The sequence below is a fragment of the Chlamydotis macqueenii genome, chromosome 2 (genome assembly GCF_036417535.1).
Source record: "Chlamydotis macqueenii isolate bChlMac1 chromosome 2, bChlMac1.mat, whole genome shotgun sequence".
NCBI lineage: Eukaryota > Metazoa > Chordata > Aves > Otidiformes > Otididae > Chlamydotis > Chlamydotis macqueenii.
This window is the reverse complement of record NC_141557.1, coordinates 21,007,816-21,026,119: the sequence shown is the minus strand read 5'-3', so window position 1 is coordinate 21,026,119 and position 18,304 is coordinate 21,007,816. Positions and strand designations below refer to the sequence as shown.

Genomic DNA, 18,304 nt, shown 5'->3' with positions numbered 1-18,304 from the left:
CATTATAGCTTCCCAGAAGGCAGCAGTCCTTCTTTCTTACGTTATCTCTCATCTCATTTCTCTTATTTTTATCTTTTCTATGCTACACGGGTATGCCCATTTTTCAGATGGTCAATCAAGGGACAAAGACCTAGGTCATATTCAAGGTTCATGGAAAATTCCCAGTTGAGTGAGATTCATAGAATCAAGTCTAAGGCCATCAGCCCAATCAATGACATTTTAGCGATCTCACAAAAGTGAGAGATCTGTGTAGATGAGCAAAGCTGAATTATTCAAACACAGAATGGAATTAATAAGAGCCCTTTCTGCAGCCCTTTCCCTGTGCTTTTTGGTAATGAAAGGTTTCCATGACCACAGGGACACTTCTGCTGGCTTCAGACAGACAAAGGACTTCATGTTTGACCTATGTGTGACCTAGTGACCTAAGCATGGGCTCATTAATTTTATTCTCAGTTCTGTTTTACTGACAGACTGTGCTGTTTTGGCCAAGTCAGCAAGGCCCGGCCTTCCATAAGTACTATACCCTTGTATTTGGATGTGCAGTCTGTGAAATTTACTGTCTGATTTTATGAGGTGCTGAGCACTTGCAGTGCTATTAAAGTATGAAACATTAAGTGACATTTGAATATTTTGGCATTAGTTCCTTTATGTCTGTTTCTCATCAGTGTTTTACCTCCATCATAAGACTTTCACACAGATTGATCAGGATTCATGTTGTGCAAAAGGCTGGAAATGTGAGCAGCGTGTAACTCTGAGGAATTATAAAAGTAACCTTCCAAAATTCCCAGTAACCTAGGAAAAATAGATTGGTGCTCTGGATGTAGTAACAAAAGGAGTGTATGTCCACAGCACGTTTGTAAACATAATTTGGACCAAAAAGTTTATACTTAGAACCTAAATTAGATGCCTACATTCATCTGAGGTTTTAGGCCTTGGTTTCTTTACTGAATAGGATTTGGTTAATAATGTGCTGTTGACTGTAAAGATACACAAGTGTGGCATGTGAGGATATAGATTAGCAAGCATATTAAGAGAGAAAACAAATGCAAACCAGCATTCACTGTGCTGCTCTGAATGCCTCTAATCTGCACAGTCACAGTCTATTTAGCTCTTTGAGGCCTGAAATTTGCAAGCATTAGACTGTATTACCTGTATAGCCTGAAAAAAATGAGTATTTTTTAGGCTTCAAATTCTGTCATCTGTATCACACATGACTAGAAAAATCTATGTGCCAAAATGAATCACTTTGCTGTTTGCTTGTACACAGAGGTGGCAAAACACAGCCTCAAAACCAAACACAAATACAAAACAAATATTAAAGCATAAACAAAATACTGAATGATTAAACATGCCCTTATTTTGTTTCATTTGTTTTTCCCTACAGAATATGGTTACAGTACTATTGCTGTCTTACTTATTACTATTGGATCTATGTTTGGTACAACACTCATTTTATTTAACTCCTGTCAAGAAACCTATACACTCATTTTACAGCTGTTTGTCGGTTTGGCTGTTGGGACCCTTTCCGGAGACGCATTGCTACACCTTATTCCTCAGGTAGGTGCAGCTACCAGCACAGTAGCTGGTATATACACTTCTGTGTTTTTAAAATGTTGACACATACACATGCATGCACACACAGAGAGAAATTTCATTTAAATCTGTCTCATGCTTATCTGTTTCAAAATAAATCTTCCCATGAAATCTGTAAGTCAGCTAACTGGTATTCTAATACGTTTGTACTTTGTAGTTAGAGATTCCAAGTAGTAAGAAGCAGAAATCAATGAATGATGAATTCAGAGAAAAAAAAAAAAGGTTCCTATTTTCACAAAAACTTTTCAGAAAACCCACAAGTCCTGAGCAAGCCAGGTTTCAAGATGAGTACTAAACTCTTTCATGAGGCAAATTCTGTAACGCATTTTAGGATAAATTGTTCAAAGGTTGTATGAGGCATCCACAGTCCCCTCCACACATTGTTCCAGAGAACTAGGGGCTATCAGCCTAATTAATTCTGCTGCCTAGAACAGAATTAAAATGAGTGCTATGATTTTTTTACAAAACTAATAAAATAAATGTTAAGAATAAGATGGTGTGTAAAACAGAATCTAATTTTTCATTGTGTATTCATTTATTTTTGACTGAGTCTCCTCTGATATGACACAACTGTTATGAGTAGACTTCAACTGCTCATTGAAAGAAAGCTTCACACCTTCACATGAGATTCTGGTCAAAATGTTCTTCATACTCAATACATCATGTCTGGAAGAAGAACTGGGAGACTAGTTTAAAGAAGACAATTCTCAGCCAGTGTCAGAGAAATTAGTTTCTTTAGGAAACACCTTTTGGGCATGAAAGTATTCCCCTTCACCAGTTTTAAGTAACATATCCAATAGTATTTAAAGTGCTCGCTTTCAGATCAAAGGAGGGCTACCATGCTGTGCCACCGAGGAAAAAAATGGGAGCATATCCACCTGCAGAAAGCTTTATGGATTATTTTCAATATGAAGTTCACAGCTGAAGATGATGCAAGTAACTTTTTAGACTTTGAAGATCAATATATGCCAAACAAAATATACTAAATGTATGTGTAAAGGGCAATTTCATAAAGCAGTCTCTAAAAATAATGTTACTTTCAACATTGAGAGATGATGAAGTTTATCAGAAGCTCCTAATAATTCATTTCATCCATCCACTATTCAAGAGATTAGCTCAAAACACAATTTAAATTTGAAAGAGATGGCAAAAAAAAAAAATTGAGAATAAATTGAATGAAGACATTATGTATTACTGTAGCAAAAACCAAAACTGCCATTTTAAATTTCTTTATCTCCTTTTTTAGACTCTTGGTTTACATAAACATGAAGTGCAAGAGGTAGAACATTTCTATGAGGGGAAAGAATATATTTGGAAACTTCTGGGAATAATTGGAGGAATTCATGGATTTTTTCTGATAGAAAAGTGTTTCTTTCTTTTAGTAACACCGCATGACCAGGTAAAGCTTTGTAAAATTTATCATTTAAAAAATCTCTTTTATTTTGAGATTTTGCAGTGCACAAAATGTTAAAAATATTGTGGAAAATAATTATCTTTTTCTGAGTTAAATGAAGCATTAAAAATTGCTTTCCAAGATGCTCCTACCAGATTGATCTTCAATATATATTTTGCTTTGCTCTATGGATTTTGATGCTTCATGAGAGTGTCCCATATATTTATAACTCCAGAAGGAAACAGTTATTTGAATGTGTTCCGTAAGCATACCTTCATGACTAGCACTGAAACAGGTGGAGAGTATGTATCCATACGAAGTATCAATGATGGTTGTTTACTCTAGGCTCTGTTTGAAGAACAAGATGTAAGCACAAGATATTTTAAAGAACAATATCTGAAAATTTCCAAATTGTTTTTGACCCCTATCATAATAGATTTGAAAATCTAATATGTATGTTGCAGTCAGTAGAACCCCATCTTATATGAGTAGTATCTCCTTGCCCACTGCTATGCTTAGAGTAATTCTATTACTCTATTTCAGTAAGAATGGACAAGAATGTAGTGTAACACAAGGTGTGGTGGCTCAAAAAGTTTCTCAGCTTGGGAGGCTATCTTAAAGTCACTTAAGAAGGCTAAGCCTTTGCTCGTTCTCTTTTACAGAGTGTTTAATGACCGATCTGATTTAGATACCTAGCAATGAGTCCCTATTCCCACTGTCTTTGAGTCAGTCATATGACTTTTAAAGGTCCATTCCAACCCAAACTATTCTATGATTCTATAAGAATATTATGTGAGTTTAATAGAATCAGAAAATTTTGATGATGGTGATACTTTGTTTGGTTAAAAATACTCCTTTTTGTTACTTATTTGGAGAGAAGGGCTTTATCATCATCCCACAATTTTTTAAACTTTTTCTACTGAGAACTAGATTAATTCTAAAAGTTAATTTTTATATCCATCTCAGCTTCAAATTTTAATCTTCAGTTTTAAAACAAAGTAAACTTTATCAAACCGTTATGGTTTTCATTTACTTATCTGATTCACTTTTCAGGGTTTTTTTTTAACCAAATAAGCTTTAGGAAATATTTGTGCCAATCAACAATTCTTTTCAATAGATTTTGTTTTGAAAAAAATCATTCTTATAAATGCTAAACATTCACAAAAGGCTGAGAAAGACTGCACCTGTGTTCACTGAGTTTCAGAACTAATTGCAAAGCATCTTCATTCAGCAGGGCCTTTCTTTAGTTAATGGGCACTGGGGACATTCCCATGATCTTCCAGTGGAATCTGAATTAAATGAACATTCAGGCAGAGGCAAATCTACTTCAACCATACAGTTGGTAGGTTACCAATATGACATACTTCCCTAATTTTATATCCTTCTTTCTCTATTCCTCAAAAAATGAACCAAATTAATGTAATAAATCAGTATTATTTTTCAGTCTTTATTGATTTGTCCTTTATTACATGACATGATTTTCAGGAATCTCTAGATTTTGAGGTTTATAATGAGCTTTTACAGAGATTACAAACACAGATTTGTACAATGACTTTTCTGTCTAGATGAGATTGATATAACAATTCACTTCCTGTACTGTCTTTTGTTGATAAAATTCTTGAAGATTTTTCTCCTCCCTTCTTTTTAAAAATGTATCATTTGTAAGGGCAGACTCTCCTATGAGAAAAATTTCAGGATTTTCCACAGTGAGAGTTAAGTGCATAATTAGTGAACAGATTAAATCTTGGACTGTTCTTGGGCATTTTTCCACAGATCTGAAGAGTAACATAAACAAGCTGGATATCTAGGAATAGTGCTTACCTATAAGAAGTTACATAAATTTCTATTGGTCTGTGGAGAGTACCCAGACAGATATATCTTTGCAAAAAAAATTGACATACACCTTTTAAACAGTTTTCTCTTTTTCCAACAATACTCTTCAACTTATATATAGTACCTACATACGTAGGTTCCTGGTTATTCAAATCAGGATCTCCAGAGCTCTCCTATTTTGTGAACTCCATTTTATTAAAGCAGTTGTGATGGGTAAGATCCTCATAAGCCACTGCCAATCTCTCAGAGACAGTTGGGAAACTTTCAATTGAATGCAGAGCACACAGATGAGTGAAGAATGTTTACTCATTTGTGAGCCACATCATAGCTTCCTGTTCATGATAATGAAGGAGCTTGTCATTCCTCTCAGATGCAAGATGCCCATAAAGTTATGTATAGATCACACGAAGTAGCCTGCCTTAGCTAGTTTGTACAAGAGCAGCCAATTTTTCAGAATCATGTGAATAGCAGTAAGACAAACACTGGTTGACTAAGAAAAGCTTATAAATCCTTCAGGTCAGTGATTAGTCTTGCAGTTTTGACTCAGAGTTCAAAGAAGTGGCATGTGAATAAATATTATAAGGGAAGTGGAACAATTACTGGAATTCCTATGACTGGCTGCAATCATGGGAATTAAAGATTTTTATTTTTCCTTTAAAATGTGGAATTTAAAAACCAAATCCTTTCCCTTCCCTCCTCGTGCCTCTACAGCATATATCCCACATCACAACCAAGCTAATACCAGCGAAGGAACAGATCTTGTTTTGCAGCTAGTGCACATCTCTGCTAGAGTTTGTGGAGTGGTGGCTGCTCTCCCTAACAAAGCACTCTTTTGTGCTGCTGTTGACTCTTCACGGACTGCCAGAATAGCTTTAATATGCTTTTTTAGCCAAAAAAAAATTAAAATAAAATAGTGATTATAAATTCCTTTTTTTTTTTCTAGTTTTAAACAAACAAGTTTTTTGGCTTATCTCACCCTTGCACAAATTTTTAATAATTTATCTAGTCAGAAAGAAAAGCCCTAGGGAGGTAGCGGGAGAGAGAGATTCCTCCTCTCTCCCCACAGTTGCAATTTCTGTTAATTAAACATTAGCATGCATCAAGTTAACTCTCTAGGATAAGGACAAAGATACTGTCTCTTTCTTCACTTGAAATAAGGGAAAATTTCACTCCTTGCAGTGGAGTGTACTCGTGCGCTGCTATGCCCAGCCAGTGGTACCTCATGCCGAGAAAAAACCCTGTCTAAAGGCCAAGAGGCAAAGCACTGGAGGCTGTACCACTGTGAAGAAAAAAACCCTCCACTTTTAAAGGGTGTGAAACCGACCTATGATCATCTTTTTCAGTCTTGTATTTTCACAGAGTAACTGTGAAGAACATGAACTCCAAAGAGACTCTGCGATCTACACATTTTTCTGTGGAAATCCTATAGACACCCTATCCAGCAGGAAATTACTATTATCTGGTCATGATAAAATCAAAATATACAGTTTGAATTATGGTGTCCTTGTGTCCTTTTTAGTTCTGCATTTGGCCCAGATTTTAGCGTATTCAAGCAGAAACATGATTTTCTGGGTTACAACAGTACTTATGAATGTCTTTCTTCCTACCTGAATTAGACCGTAACCTTTTCTGGGCAAAGGATGTTTCTTTTTAATGTGTTTCTGCAGAATCGATCACACTGCCAGTGCTCAATAAATTATTCTAATGACATCTATGCAAATAACAGCAACTATCTTTAATTCAAAAAGCTTGAACTTATTTGATATTTTCCTGTATTTATAGCAGCAGCTGGAAGAGCCCCTTAACAATGATCCATTATCTTTGCTTTTAACTAGAGAAGCCCAGAAGATTCTGAGTCTGCTGAAGTTCCTCCAGAGAGTAAGGCGATCAGCAAAAAAAGTTAGTATTGATAAAAAGACTAAACAAGTAACAGGAAAGGCCTTAAGACCTAAGATGGAATAGAAAGTGTGAAGCTGGCTTAGCTCTGTGTTTGCTATGTGCTACCTCACCACATCTGATGGTGCTTGGCTACATAATTAAATATCTTCTTAAAGACCTTTTCAGCTGCCAAACCTGTAATTGTGAAGTTCATTAATCTCACATTGTCCATGCTTTAGTGTTTGTTTACTCACTGTTGCAAAACATTTTTCTAAAGCCTTTGCTTAAAGGGAAACATTCAAAATTTAATACAAAACAGATTTTTATAACTGTAAACTTTACTTGGGCTTTTATTTCTGAAGGTAGTGAAATGCCTGGTTTTTTGGCTCGCTATACTAATATAATTCTGCTTCCTTCTTCTCTTACATGGTAAAGCAATAGCCTTTTTAAACCAGTAATGATTTATTCCATGTGTGGAATTATGGGCTCGTGATGGCTCTCAGTTTTAGGATAATCTGTTTTCTTCAGAGCTTCAAAGTAATTCATATCTTCTCTGTTTTATTTCTACTTACTCCCAAAAAAAAAGGGAAAATAGAGCATAAATGAAATTCTGCCTTTGACTGTACTTGTGTGACCTTGGTGAATTTAGTAGAGTTGTAGTCATTCAACTGAGGGAATAACATCTTAATTTAAATCAGTTTATTTACTGTAATCAACTCCCATTTATTTTGTGATCTCAGGTCATCAGTTTGGTTTATTTAACAATGTCATTATATTCTTCTAGGTTTCTAATATTCTTCTCTGCTCTTGCAAACTTCTCTTCTATTTCTGAGGCATTTGAAATCTGGATTTCCACTTCTTCACTGTTAGCAGTACACAATGTAGTGCCAGTTTCAGTGTGACTGTCTAGTGCATCTCTAGATGCTTTCTTCCTGTTCAATCATCACTACCTGCTAAGCACAAAAAAAATTTCTAGTGATGTCAATGTTACTTGTTCCAAATAACTAAATTTTGTCTATTACTAAATTTGAGGTAATTTCACAGTAAAATTCTTTGTTTGATTCCATTTTTTCCTCATAGCTCAATTTTACCTTTATATTAGAAATCAGTAAGTGAAACCGTAGTAGAGAAGGGGGATTGTTTTGTTTCAAGGGTTTTTTGAGAATATATATTTTCAAAAGTGTGTGTTGTTACAATTCTTATGAATAGCTAAATGCATAAGATGTATCTCTGGCCCTCACCTTCTCATTTCTTGTTCTCTGTTCTCACCTTCAAGAGAACAGAGAACAAGACAAACAGTATCACCTGCCATTATAAATTCCTGGAGCATCTGTAGTGTGTGCAGTTGAGGTCTCTCCAACACCAAAAATGTGCAATAGAACTGGGAGACAAGGGTTGGAGAAGGACACCAATGATCAAAGTTAGGGAGCAGCTCAATGATCAAAGTTAGGGACAAGTCAGCACAGTGAGAAATGAGATGACTGAGTGGGATATGATGGACGGGAGGAAGAACAGACATGTTACAGAGCTGCAAATTTCTAGGGAGCGGGAGAGAGTTTTGGGGAAGCATCACTATTTACATCCCTGTTCTTAACGTCTTCCCTGGGTAGAAGGGAAGTCTACCAAAGAGAGAATAATGGAAACCCTCAAAATATATTATGACACTTCCTTCTGCTTCAAGCTGGTGGTGGAAACAGGTTACTGGAGTAGGTGGGCCTTTGGTCTGGTTCTTTTTATTCCTGAAATAATCCACACTTGTTCTATCAATATCTGAAAAGATCAAACAGTCGCATTTTATACTTGGTATACTCAGTGAGACATTACATTAACTAGAAATATTTTTGCTGTATGTGTAATGAAACATTGGAAAAAAAGATCTATTTATGGATAAATATTTGCTTTAAATTCTTATTCAAAGCTTTAAAAGCATAATCTATGGTGGGAGTCCTGCACCCATTAGGTCTATGAAAATTATGCGATAGAATTTGCTATAAGTTCCAATCCCTTGTTTAGGCAGAGAAAATCATCAAAAATAAATGTAGGATTGTTTAAGAAGAGGTTTTGTAGAAATAGTTAGGGTAATAAGTTAATAGTTAACTGTTGCAGCAATATAATGCAGTGAGATAATTGCTAGCAATGAAGTTGCTGTAAAATAGGCTGAAAGTAAATGAAGATAAACATTGATGTCTTTATATATGCATCCTCTTAACTTTCAGCCAAGTCAGTTTGCAAAGCTTATGTTTGCAATTACTCCATAATGTTAAACTGATCCCTATGTTATACTATAGACAAGATGCTGGAGTGAGTTCCAGTAATTTTGGTACATCTTCTTCAACAATCAGATACTTGAATAAAACAGATCAATAATACCTTAGGGCAGGCCATGATTTTGTCCTTGTCAGTGCTTATTACAAATCTCAAATGTAATGTAGTGCAGCAATCTATTATTTCTGTGTAACTCATGCCCTGCACTATTGATTATAAACTGCCCATAGTGTTTAGAAAGAACTGTTCAAACTGGGGACATCCACGTCTGGCTCTGTAAGCTGGCAGGAAAATCTAACGAGCCTGCCAATTTTCCTGAACCTGCAGAGCTCCCAGGCAACTGGGGAGGATTTTCTGAATACAGTTGTTAGGCTTTTGTGTGCTGTGTGTTTTTTTGCAATAGTCTGAAGACTTCAGTTCTAGCCAGTTTCTGTAAGAAAAATGTCTTCCCCATCACTATAGAATGGTCATCTCTGAAAAAAAATATTACTGAAGTGAAACCTTGTAATAACTATTTTCAGACAGTTCTGTGCAGCTCCACATTAGTTCCTTAGACTGTCATATTATGTCTGTGTGGGGCCAACAAAAGTCAGGGAAACACATGATGTTTAGCGCCCAGATCACGACCCTGCTTCTTCAGGCATAGAAGTGACCCTTTGCAAAGTGTTCTGTCCATACTGTGTAGAGGGAAGTTGGATGAGTTTCCCAAGAGGCATTAGGAGGCCCTGCTTGTAAGATTGCGGATAAAATGGATGGAACGAAGTACAGGATAGGGGAGCCAATTGTATATTGCTAAGCCTAGACACTGAGCCTATGTATGGAGCCTCACTGCTAATTCCCTAGCTTGATTTCAGTACTTTACTCACTAGTAGCACCTTTCCTCTCATGTCAAATGCCTGATCGTGAACATCCAATGTATTGTTCCACACTAAAGCAAGGTCATGGGACAATATGGAAAAGAAAAACTGCCATCTGCATTCATGAGTGATGCTGCAGATAGGAGTGCTATGAGCATAACAGCCATTAATTGATTGGAACAAAAGTTGGAAATGTAATGCTGTAACATTGTGCTAATAGTGATACTCTGAGGGTTGTTGCCTTTCATCTCTGTATTCAAGGTAATACAATCTCATAAAAAGCAGACCCTGAAAATGTTACTCAGCAGTAGCATGCTTTACAGCATTAAGTGATCGGCTGCATGAGACCAAATACTCACCTTCACTATAGCTATGCAATTCTCTGAGCCACGGTGGCAAAACTCACATCTTTTAAAGAAAAAAAAATAATATCTAGGAAAACTTGTTTGAATTCCAGCAACCAAAGAGACAATAATGGAAACCCTCAGAATATATTATGAGACTGGACTCAAACCTAATAGTCTAATAATTGACCTAGTAAAAAATAAGGAAACTACTTCCTGGTATTTGCATCTCAGAATTAGTCTACAACCTACTTTTTTGTTTCAAATGTATTGAAGGAAGTGTAATAACAAGAAGTGTAATAACAAGGACAAAACAGATAAACACTATTGTCCTCTGATTATTATGACTTTTTGTAAAGTTATATGTGAAGTCATCAAAAAAACCAAATAATTTTTAATGTAGTAAAAATTGCAATGTCTGTTTGTGTTAAAACTTCAGGGCTTTTTTTTTTGTTGTTTGTTTGTTTGTTTGTTTGTTCCTAGGTAAGAAAATTAGCTTGTTAGCAATAATGGTTCTGGTGGGTGACAGTCTTCACAATTTTGCTGATGGCTTGGCAATAGGAGCAGCATTCTCATCCTCGACAGAAACAGGTGTGACAACGACTATTGCTATTTTATGCCATGAAATTCCTCATGAAATGGGTAAGAAATATACATGTGTGTTTTTCCTGATTGGCTTTGTTGTTCCAGATTTTCCAAAGAATTCTTTCCTGTATGACATTAGTGGGAATTCTTCTTGCTTATAGCATCGTGAACTGTAACATATGTGTGTGAGATGGTTATATAAAGAGGCTTGGTTCTTCTCTTTCCCCTTCACAAAAAGGAGGGAAGGCTTCTGACCTTGTTATTGGATACCAACCCATCTCACCTTCTCCAAATGTAAATACTATCAGATCAGAGTGGCTCTTTATTCTCATGTGTAGAGACACACAAAACAGTAAGCTGTGAGCAAGAGCTATGTGTGCCTGACACCACACCTGGACTATCCAAGGATTTTAATATGCATCAGAGCCATTTAATAATATATTCCTCATGCTACCCTCATTCCTGCTGCAAATTAAGAATAACAAGATGATATATATGACCCATTTTACTAGCAGGCAGGACAGGAAGATAGTTGTATTGAACATTGTCCTCAGTTATCTCCTTGTGGTAAATCTCTCAGTGTGGATGAAGTCATTTCTGACATTGTGTTGATGAACATCTATATACTGGCAAATTTGAGATGAGAACTGCGGATTCTTTTTTCTATTCTTAAATGACTGGAGATTCCATGTGCTGTCTGTGTAGAAAACTTCCCCAAACAAAAAGGTGGGATCGGGAATTGCAGTAAAACTGGTAAGTCTTGTTTGCATAGCAAAGAAATTACCAAAATACCGAGCAGCTAACTCCAAAGATAGGCCTTCTCAGTTCTGGGGCAGTAATGCCCCAGTGTTAAACTGGCATTTCTACACTTGTAGAGAAGAATTTTCAAAATCTTTTACTGTGGACCTGTCATGAAATAGTTTCTTTCAGAAGAAAAATCTGTGATGGGATTCTGATGTACAGTTTACCAAAGTTAATTAGGTCTGAAATCAATGGAATTAAACTCAAACTGGAATAGGTTTTTCTGACTTGCAGCACCTGTGAAACACTCAAAGACCATTCTGCAAATATCCTCACATGATTTGAACTGGCAAGTTCCCAACCGAGAAAGATTTAGAAACTCTGGGAAAGCATGTGACTTCACTTTTGCGTGTATCCAAGTTGGAAATGTCACAGAACATTGAGAACTTAGAGAAAGGCTCTCCTGTATACTGCATGCTATCTTTAGGAACAGCTAAACAAATACAAGTCAATATGGGGGCTTTGGTTTTGTTTTTTTTTTGCACAGGATTTATAACTAATTCTACAGAAATCTAAAAGCAGTCCTCCATCATTCACTATCTTTGTGCATATCTTAATTCTTTTCCTTCACATTTTATTACCAAGAGTCTTACAAATAAATTTATGAGGTAAATAATAAATTTTCTGTCTTTTTCTCTATGCAGGAGATTTTGCTGTGCTGCTAAGTACAGGGCTCCCCATGAAGATTGCAATTTTGATGAATTTTATAAGTGCACTAACAGCATTCTTAGGACTTTATATTGGCCTTTCTGTATCAACTGACCCATGCATTCAAAACTGGATTTTTACCGTTACAGCTGGAATGTTCTTGTATTTATCTTTAGCAGAAATGGTAAGAACTTCAGTCTATTGTTATATTTTCCTTTTAACATAGCCACATCACAGATGAGTGTCGAACAAATGCAGGTGGATTAACTTGGAGGGAAAATGAGTTCACAGGATTCTTGGGAAGAGCATATTGTCTGCCTGTGTGTGTACAGTGCTTGGAACAATAGTCTGGTTTTGTTTGGTTTCACAGCCATGATAAGTGTTGTTAGTAATAAAAAGGTGAAATAAAGGCTATTAAGAGGGTAATGAGAAAGACATAAAGGACTTTTAAAGGGTGAAAGGTAAACAATATCTTTTTAGGCCTGTTAGAGTTACTTAGTACAACATAAAGAAACATTTGAACCTGCAGAGGTTTTTAAAATCTTGAAGAAGTTGGTTACTTTTTTTCTTTTTACTGTCCTTTTCTTTATATATTTTTCACCCATTGTTTCAACATGAATTTGCTGTTTCTGAGCTAAAATGCAAGATGCTTATCCTGTGCTCTTTCCGGCCAGCCTTTCTATCTCAGAGAGGTTTGGATGAGATCCTAAGCAATTCAAAACCCATCAGATTGTCTCTAATTTTTCATATTTGCCCATCATTTTTCCTACTCCCAGTTTAATAGCAAGGATCTGACTACAGAAAAATAAGATGTGCAGATATACATTAGGAGAAAGGTCTAAGGACTATGGAAGAATGTGATGGAATCATAACTCATGCAGGTGCCTCAGGCCAGATCATTTATTGAAGAGATGGCTAAGTGTTACACTTGTAACAATGCAGAACTTAATTACCTTGCCAGCTTGAAGTGTCATATAGCTCTTTAACCAACATATATTACTGTAAACTTGCTTGCAAGCTTCTGAACAAACATTGAATATTTTGAGTGATAAGATCAAGAGAGGGAAGGGAAAAAAAGTCTATCTCTTCATAAATTTTTACTGTGTTTTTCCCAAGCCTGGCTGCCTCTCTATTATGTTCACCATCACTCCCCACCTCATGCCTGAGATATAATTTACCAAGTTCAAGCATAGTAGTTGAAATCTGATATGCCATTCCAGTATTATAACCTATTTGAAAATCTACTTGTAGTAATTGACCTTAGTCCTTGGGTGTGTTTTGATCTATTTCTGCTACTGTAACAAAACTAAAGTGAACATAAAGTGCACCTAAGAGCCTGTGAGGGAACTGCCTAAGGATTGGGGATGTGTCAACAGTCCTGACTGAGGTGGTAAATAAGAGATAAGAACACTGTGTACTGAGTTGCATCTTGTTCTGACACAGAGAAATTTGGATGTGAGGCTGCCTGCCTACTCAGTAGGCATGGTTTTATTAATGTGGCTGAGAATGATTTAGGCATATTTTTCCTTCAGTGTAGGATCAGCATCCATTAGGGATCCACAAGCTCCCAAAACAATGCTATCTTTTTTCCCTTGAGTCTTCAAAGCAATATACCAGCTCTAAATCCCAAGAGATGACACAGTTCCAGGCAGAGACAGGGACATGTTTTCCCTTGTCCTCAGCTTGTCACCATAATTTATTTGTTCTTGATGTGAAGAGGAGAAAGGAGGGAGAGAGAGAGGAGTATCTTATTTCTCTCACTTCCCTTTTATTAACGGGGATCCCAGTCAGCCTTTCTCTGCATTTTTTCAAAAGAACTGCCATTAGGTTGCTCACCTATGTTTGACAGGAGTACAAGTATTGAATATTACAGGGATTATTTTATTTTTAAAAATATTCCTCTAGCACTGCAGGAATCTATAGATCTGAAAACTTTTGTATGTTGTTATAGTACATCTCAAAATCAGCCATGCTTTATTTATTTTTCAACTTTCTGCACAGAAATAGCTTCTATTCTCTGCTGTGTTCTCATCTACAAACAGCAATCATCAGTGTTCCTGCCAATGGACTACAAACACTAAATGGTGTACAAAGCTTGACTATAATTTTCAGTATTTGTTTTATGGGCTTTCACCTATTCATGTGCTTGTCAGAGCAGCAGCTAAATGAGAGAGCAGCAGTTAAATGAGACTGAACAGTCTCACTGGTTTCTGCGTTGAGGAGCATGGAGGGGTATGAGGCGGAGGTTCATGGGGCAGGACAGCACTGTAAGACTGCCGCTGCAGTCAAGGTTGAACAAAACTCCTTCTGTGGTTGATTAAAGGTTTTTCATTCCCACAAATGGCATTCTAGCTCCATTAACAAGCAGGGTAGGCTAATTATTTTTTAAAAACTGAGGAAATGAACAAAAGATAAGATTATTTATATCTTTTCTCATTTTTCACCAAGGAATTCTGCAAAACTTCATCTTCCCAGTAACTGGGGAAGGTGGAAGGGAGGAGTATTTTGTCTTGGAAATGTATGTGCACAGGTGTAATATTGCAGGTGTTTGTTTCTTCAAGATATGTGTGTGAGTAAACACCTTTAATATTGTGGGTTTAGTTGTTGTTTAACCAAAATTAAATCTGCTGAAAAACAGCTTTTTGTGAGGAGTATAGAGATTTTTTTTTTGTACTTGCTATCTGTTTAGAGGTCATAGGTATAATCATAACTTTGCACTATTTCCAAAGATCCTTTCTTTAATAATATACCTTTTCTTTAACATAAATTTAATCTGAATTGAAACTTGAGCAACCAATATATTGAATGGAACAGACCAACGCACTCCTAATGAACTGATTTATTGACAAAACATGTCCCATTTCCTCTTGGAAAACACCTTCTTAATGAGTATCTATGAAGTCATCATTATGGATATTTATGAAATCACGTTCATTGTATTAAAGCCCAAGGACTGGGACATCATTTCTGGGTGATTGTACAAACAGTACTGCTTTATATGCTTCCTGACCAGAAAGAGTTCCTGTCTAATTTGAATGGAGGGAGATGGAAGCAAGGAAGAAATCTTTCTGATTTTGAAGTAAAAGGGATATTTTAAAAGTAACTTACTGGGCTGTTGCAGCACAGCAGTTGTGCCATATATGCCCTAGCTTGGTAGAACTCTGTTAGCTAGCACATGGTTCAGAGCCCCTTATGCCTTCTTTTGGCATGGTGCTTCCTAATTCTTCATATCTTTTGTGTGCTCCTGATAACATGAGCTGAAGTGGGAATAGAGTAGTCACTTAATTAACCGTAACTCTTTTGCCTCCAGCAGACTTCAAGCATTAACAAGTGTGATGGCATCCAACAGCTTGGATGTGGTGCTATCTACCCTTAATTCATCTGCCAGCTTCCTAAACAACAGGCATTTCTCTGCTGTACCACATATATTTGTGTACAGGCGAGTTCAGAGAGAGCTGGGGAACCATAGTTGACACTGTGTCAGCAATCAGCTTGTATTTTCAGTGAGAAGTAGGGATGTCACAATAGGTAAGGCTATAGAAATGTTCTGTGCGCTTGGTTAAGTGTAGGGAGCTGAGATATGCACTGGACATGGGAATGCTACTACCTGCTGAGAATTGCTTTTTAAAACTGTATTAGCAACCTACTGTGCATGTGTGTAATTCATAAATTGTCACTGATACCGATAAAAGAAAATACTAGCTTCTGCAGTGGGAGGGGAAAAAGTTTCCTATCTTTAGATAATTGGCTCACCCATGCGCTGGGAAAGAGGACAAAATAGATTGATTATAAGGATAAATTAAAAAGACCAAAGGTCTAGATTGGAACCCTGGATTCAGACGTAGGTCTTAATTAACAGCTTTTACTTACATACAGAACAAAAGCCACATAGTCTGAACATTTACAAGCTGTCAGTTCAGATTTTAATTTATGTCAGAACTTTGAGTTGTTTATATTTGCTTTAGATTAAATGTTTCTGATGATCCTTAAATACAAATTCAATATCTGAGATGTGAATTTGTACCATAATTTGAACTACTGCATAGTTGTTATGAAGATCTAAGACATTTGGCTTTGCCTGTTGCTTTTATGCAAAATTTAAAGCGGAGGCAGATTTTTCACTTTTGGGCCCTTGCCAAGTTCCAGAGGAAGAACAGAGCAGGAGAAGCAAACCCAGAGACCCTCCTCTGACAGAGGGAAGGACAAGCATAGCAAATAGATGTAAACACAGCCGATTAGCCTCCTTGGTCAGCACCACTTCACTGTCTCCCAGTGGCTGATGCTGTTACAGCTCCTGTGAGGAGGCTGGAAAGAGCAGAGGAAATAAGTCGCTTCATTCAGGCACTGGCTTTGAGTGGAGCAGGAAGGCAACATGATGTGAAAGTGCCAGGACCACTCGCTCTTGTTTTGAAGTTCACAAAAAATAGATGAAGAAAAACATCAACCAAAACTAAAGGTCAGGACCAGGCCACTACTCTGTATTTATTTCCAAAGCTGATGTGAAAGTATCAACAGTCATTAGTGCCTCCTCTGGTGTCTATAATACACAAAGCATAAGTACTAAGACAGTCTGAGCCTGAGGCATTAGTTTCACAGGCTTTATTGAGACATGCATTTTGTTTAAAACTTTGATAAAAGATACCATGTACAGTGGAAGGTCAACATAAATAGCTTTTAATATGATTATAAACAGCTGCTGCTCCTTTACGTGATTTAAAACTCACAGGCAAAAATAGTAAAAGCAATTTTTTCAAGCATATTTTAAAAATCCTGACACATTTACTAAAGCCCAAGTAAATAGGAGGGTTGCCAGTTATTTCAGTAAGAGCATCATTGACCCTATATATAGTCATGAAACAAAAAGCTCATACTAGTTTACTCCCACAAATCGGAATCACTAATTTTACTAAATAAGCATTTCCTTACAGACAGCTGTATAAAATTAGTAAAAACTATTGAGAAGTTAATAAATTTTGAAATCTCATCATTCTTGTTGGTGCTAGTAAAAGAACCAAAATGGGCAGAATTTGATTAATTTAAATATTTCACTATCAAGATTTGTGTTGTTAAAATGCACAGAACATGCTACAGATTAATAGCTATATTCAGAAACCAGTATTTTTAAAGTATTTCTTAAATGAAATTTGTCTTGTTTTCCCATAAGACTTTTTTTTTCCCAGAGATGAATATATCTGGCTCTCATTCTGGTGTCTTATTCTTTTTTTAGCTTCCTGAAATGACTCATATTCAGACACGGCGACCCTGGTTGATGTTTCTCCTACAGAACCTTGGATTACTATTAGGCTGGCTTTGCCTCTTTCTTTTGGCTATATATGAACAGAAAATTAAAATATAAAAGTTTTCTTTGGAAATCCTGAAGTACCACTTATGACAGTGGATAGCATTATTCACAATTTTGTCATGTCTGCTATAGTGATATATAAATTAAGTTGTTGGGATTTTTATATCTGAACAGTAGATAACTATTTCACTTTATTAACTTATTGTTCAGATTTTGTAATTTTTTTTTGTAAACATGAATGTTTAGAATTATGTTTTATTTGTTACTGAGTTTACCAGATCACATGCTCAAACTGACAGGAGCTTTTGATTAGTTTTTACTGAGACTATTCTAGTTGAATGCTCTAAATGATCTCTGCCAGTCTGATCGAAAAAAAAGAATAAAGGACTTTTATATGTAGTAATTAAAGCGGACTAACCATAGTTCAATAATTCAAAGCAGAAAAGTTTGTTGCCTCTTATTACGATGAATAAATGTGTTTCTATAATAAGAAAAGGTATAGCAAAACTAAACTGTTAAATGGCATACAGCAATCTCATTATAATATCTGCATTACCTACTTTGTCAACATAAAGATCCTCAATAGTCATTTCTTAGTGGTCCACTGTGGCAGGTTAAAAATTACAAATGTAAGTGTTGAAGTTTATGATCTAGAAATCTGAGAATGCCCTTTCCCAACTATAATATAGTTTCTCACGTATGTGATGGAACTGGCAGTCAAGCATTGGGCTATGGTAGCTGTCAGAGTAACCATCTTCTGCATTATCACACCTCTGATGGTTGCTCATAGCAAACGCTTATGAAT

General features: G+C 36.2%; 1 protein-coding gene across 4 annotated transcripts in view; it reads left to right on the top strand.

The window, feature by feature from the left end:
- The window catches only part of SLC39A12 (solute carrier family 39 member 12), a 34,978-nt gene extending 17,034 nt beyond the window's left edge, over positions 1-17,944 (top strand). For 3 of the 4 annotated variants that reach the window (XM_086741640.1, XM_086741638.1, XM_086741639.1), the window contains 7 exons: positions 1,385-1,557; positions 2,840-2,992; positions 4,221-4,328; positions 6,655-6,718; positions 10,647-10,805; positions 12,194-12,381; positions 17,425-17,944. In XM_086741640.1, coding sequence (XP_086597766.1) covers positions 1,385-1,557; positions 2,840-2,992; positions 4,221-4,328; positions 6,655-6,718; positions 10,647-10,805; positions 12,194-12,381; positions 17,425-17,553 — 974 coding nt within the window. In that variant the 3' untranslated portion in view covers positions 17,554-17,944. The remainder of the gene's footprint in view (positions 1-1,384; positions 1,558-2,839; positions 2,993-4,220; positions 4,329-6,654; positions 6,719-10,646; positions 10,806-12,193; positions 12,382-17,424) is intronic. The other variant, XM_010127565.2, reaches the window with a different exon arrangement.
- The last annotated feature ends 360 nt before the right edge of the window (positions 17,945-18,304 follow it).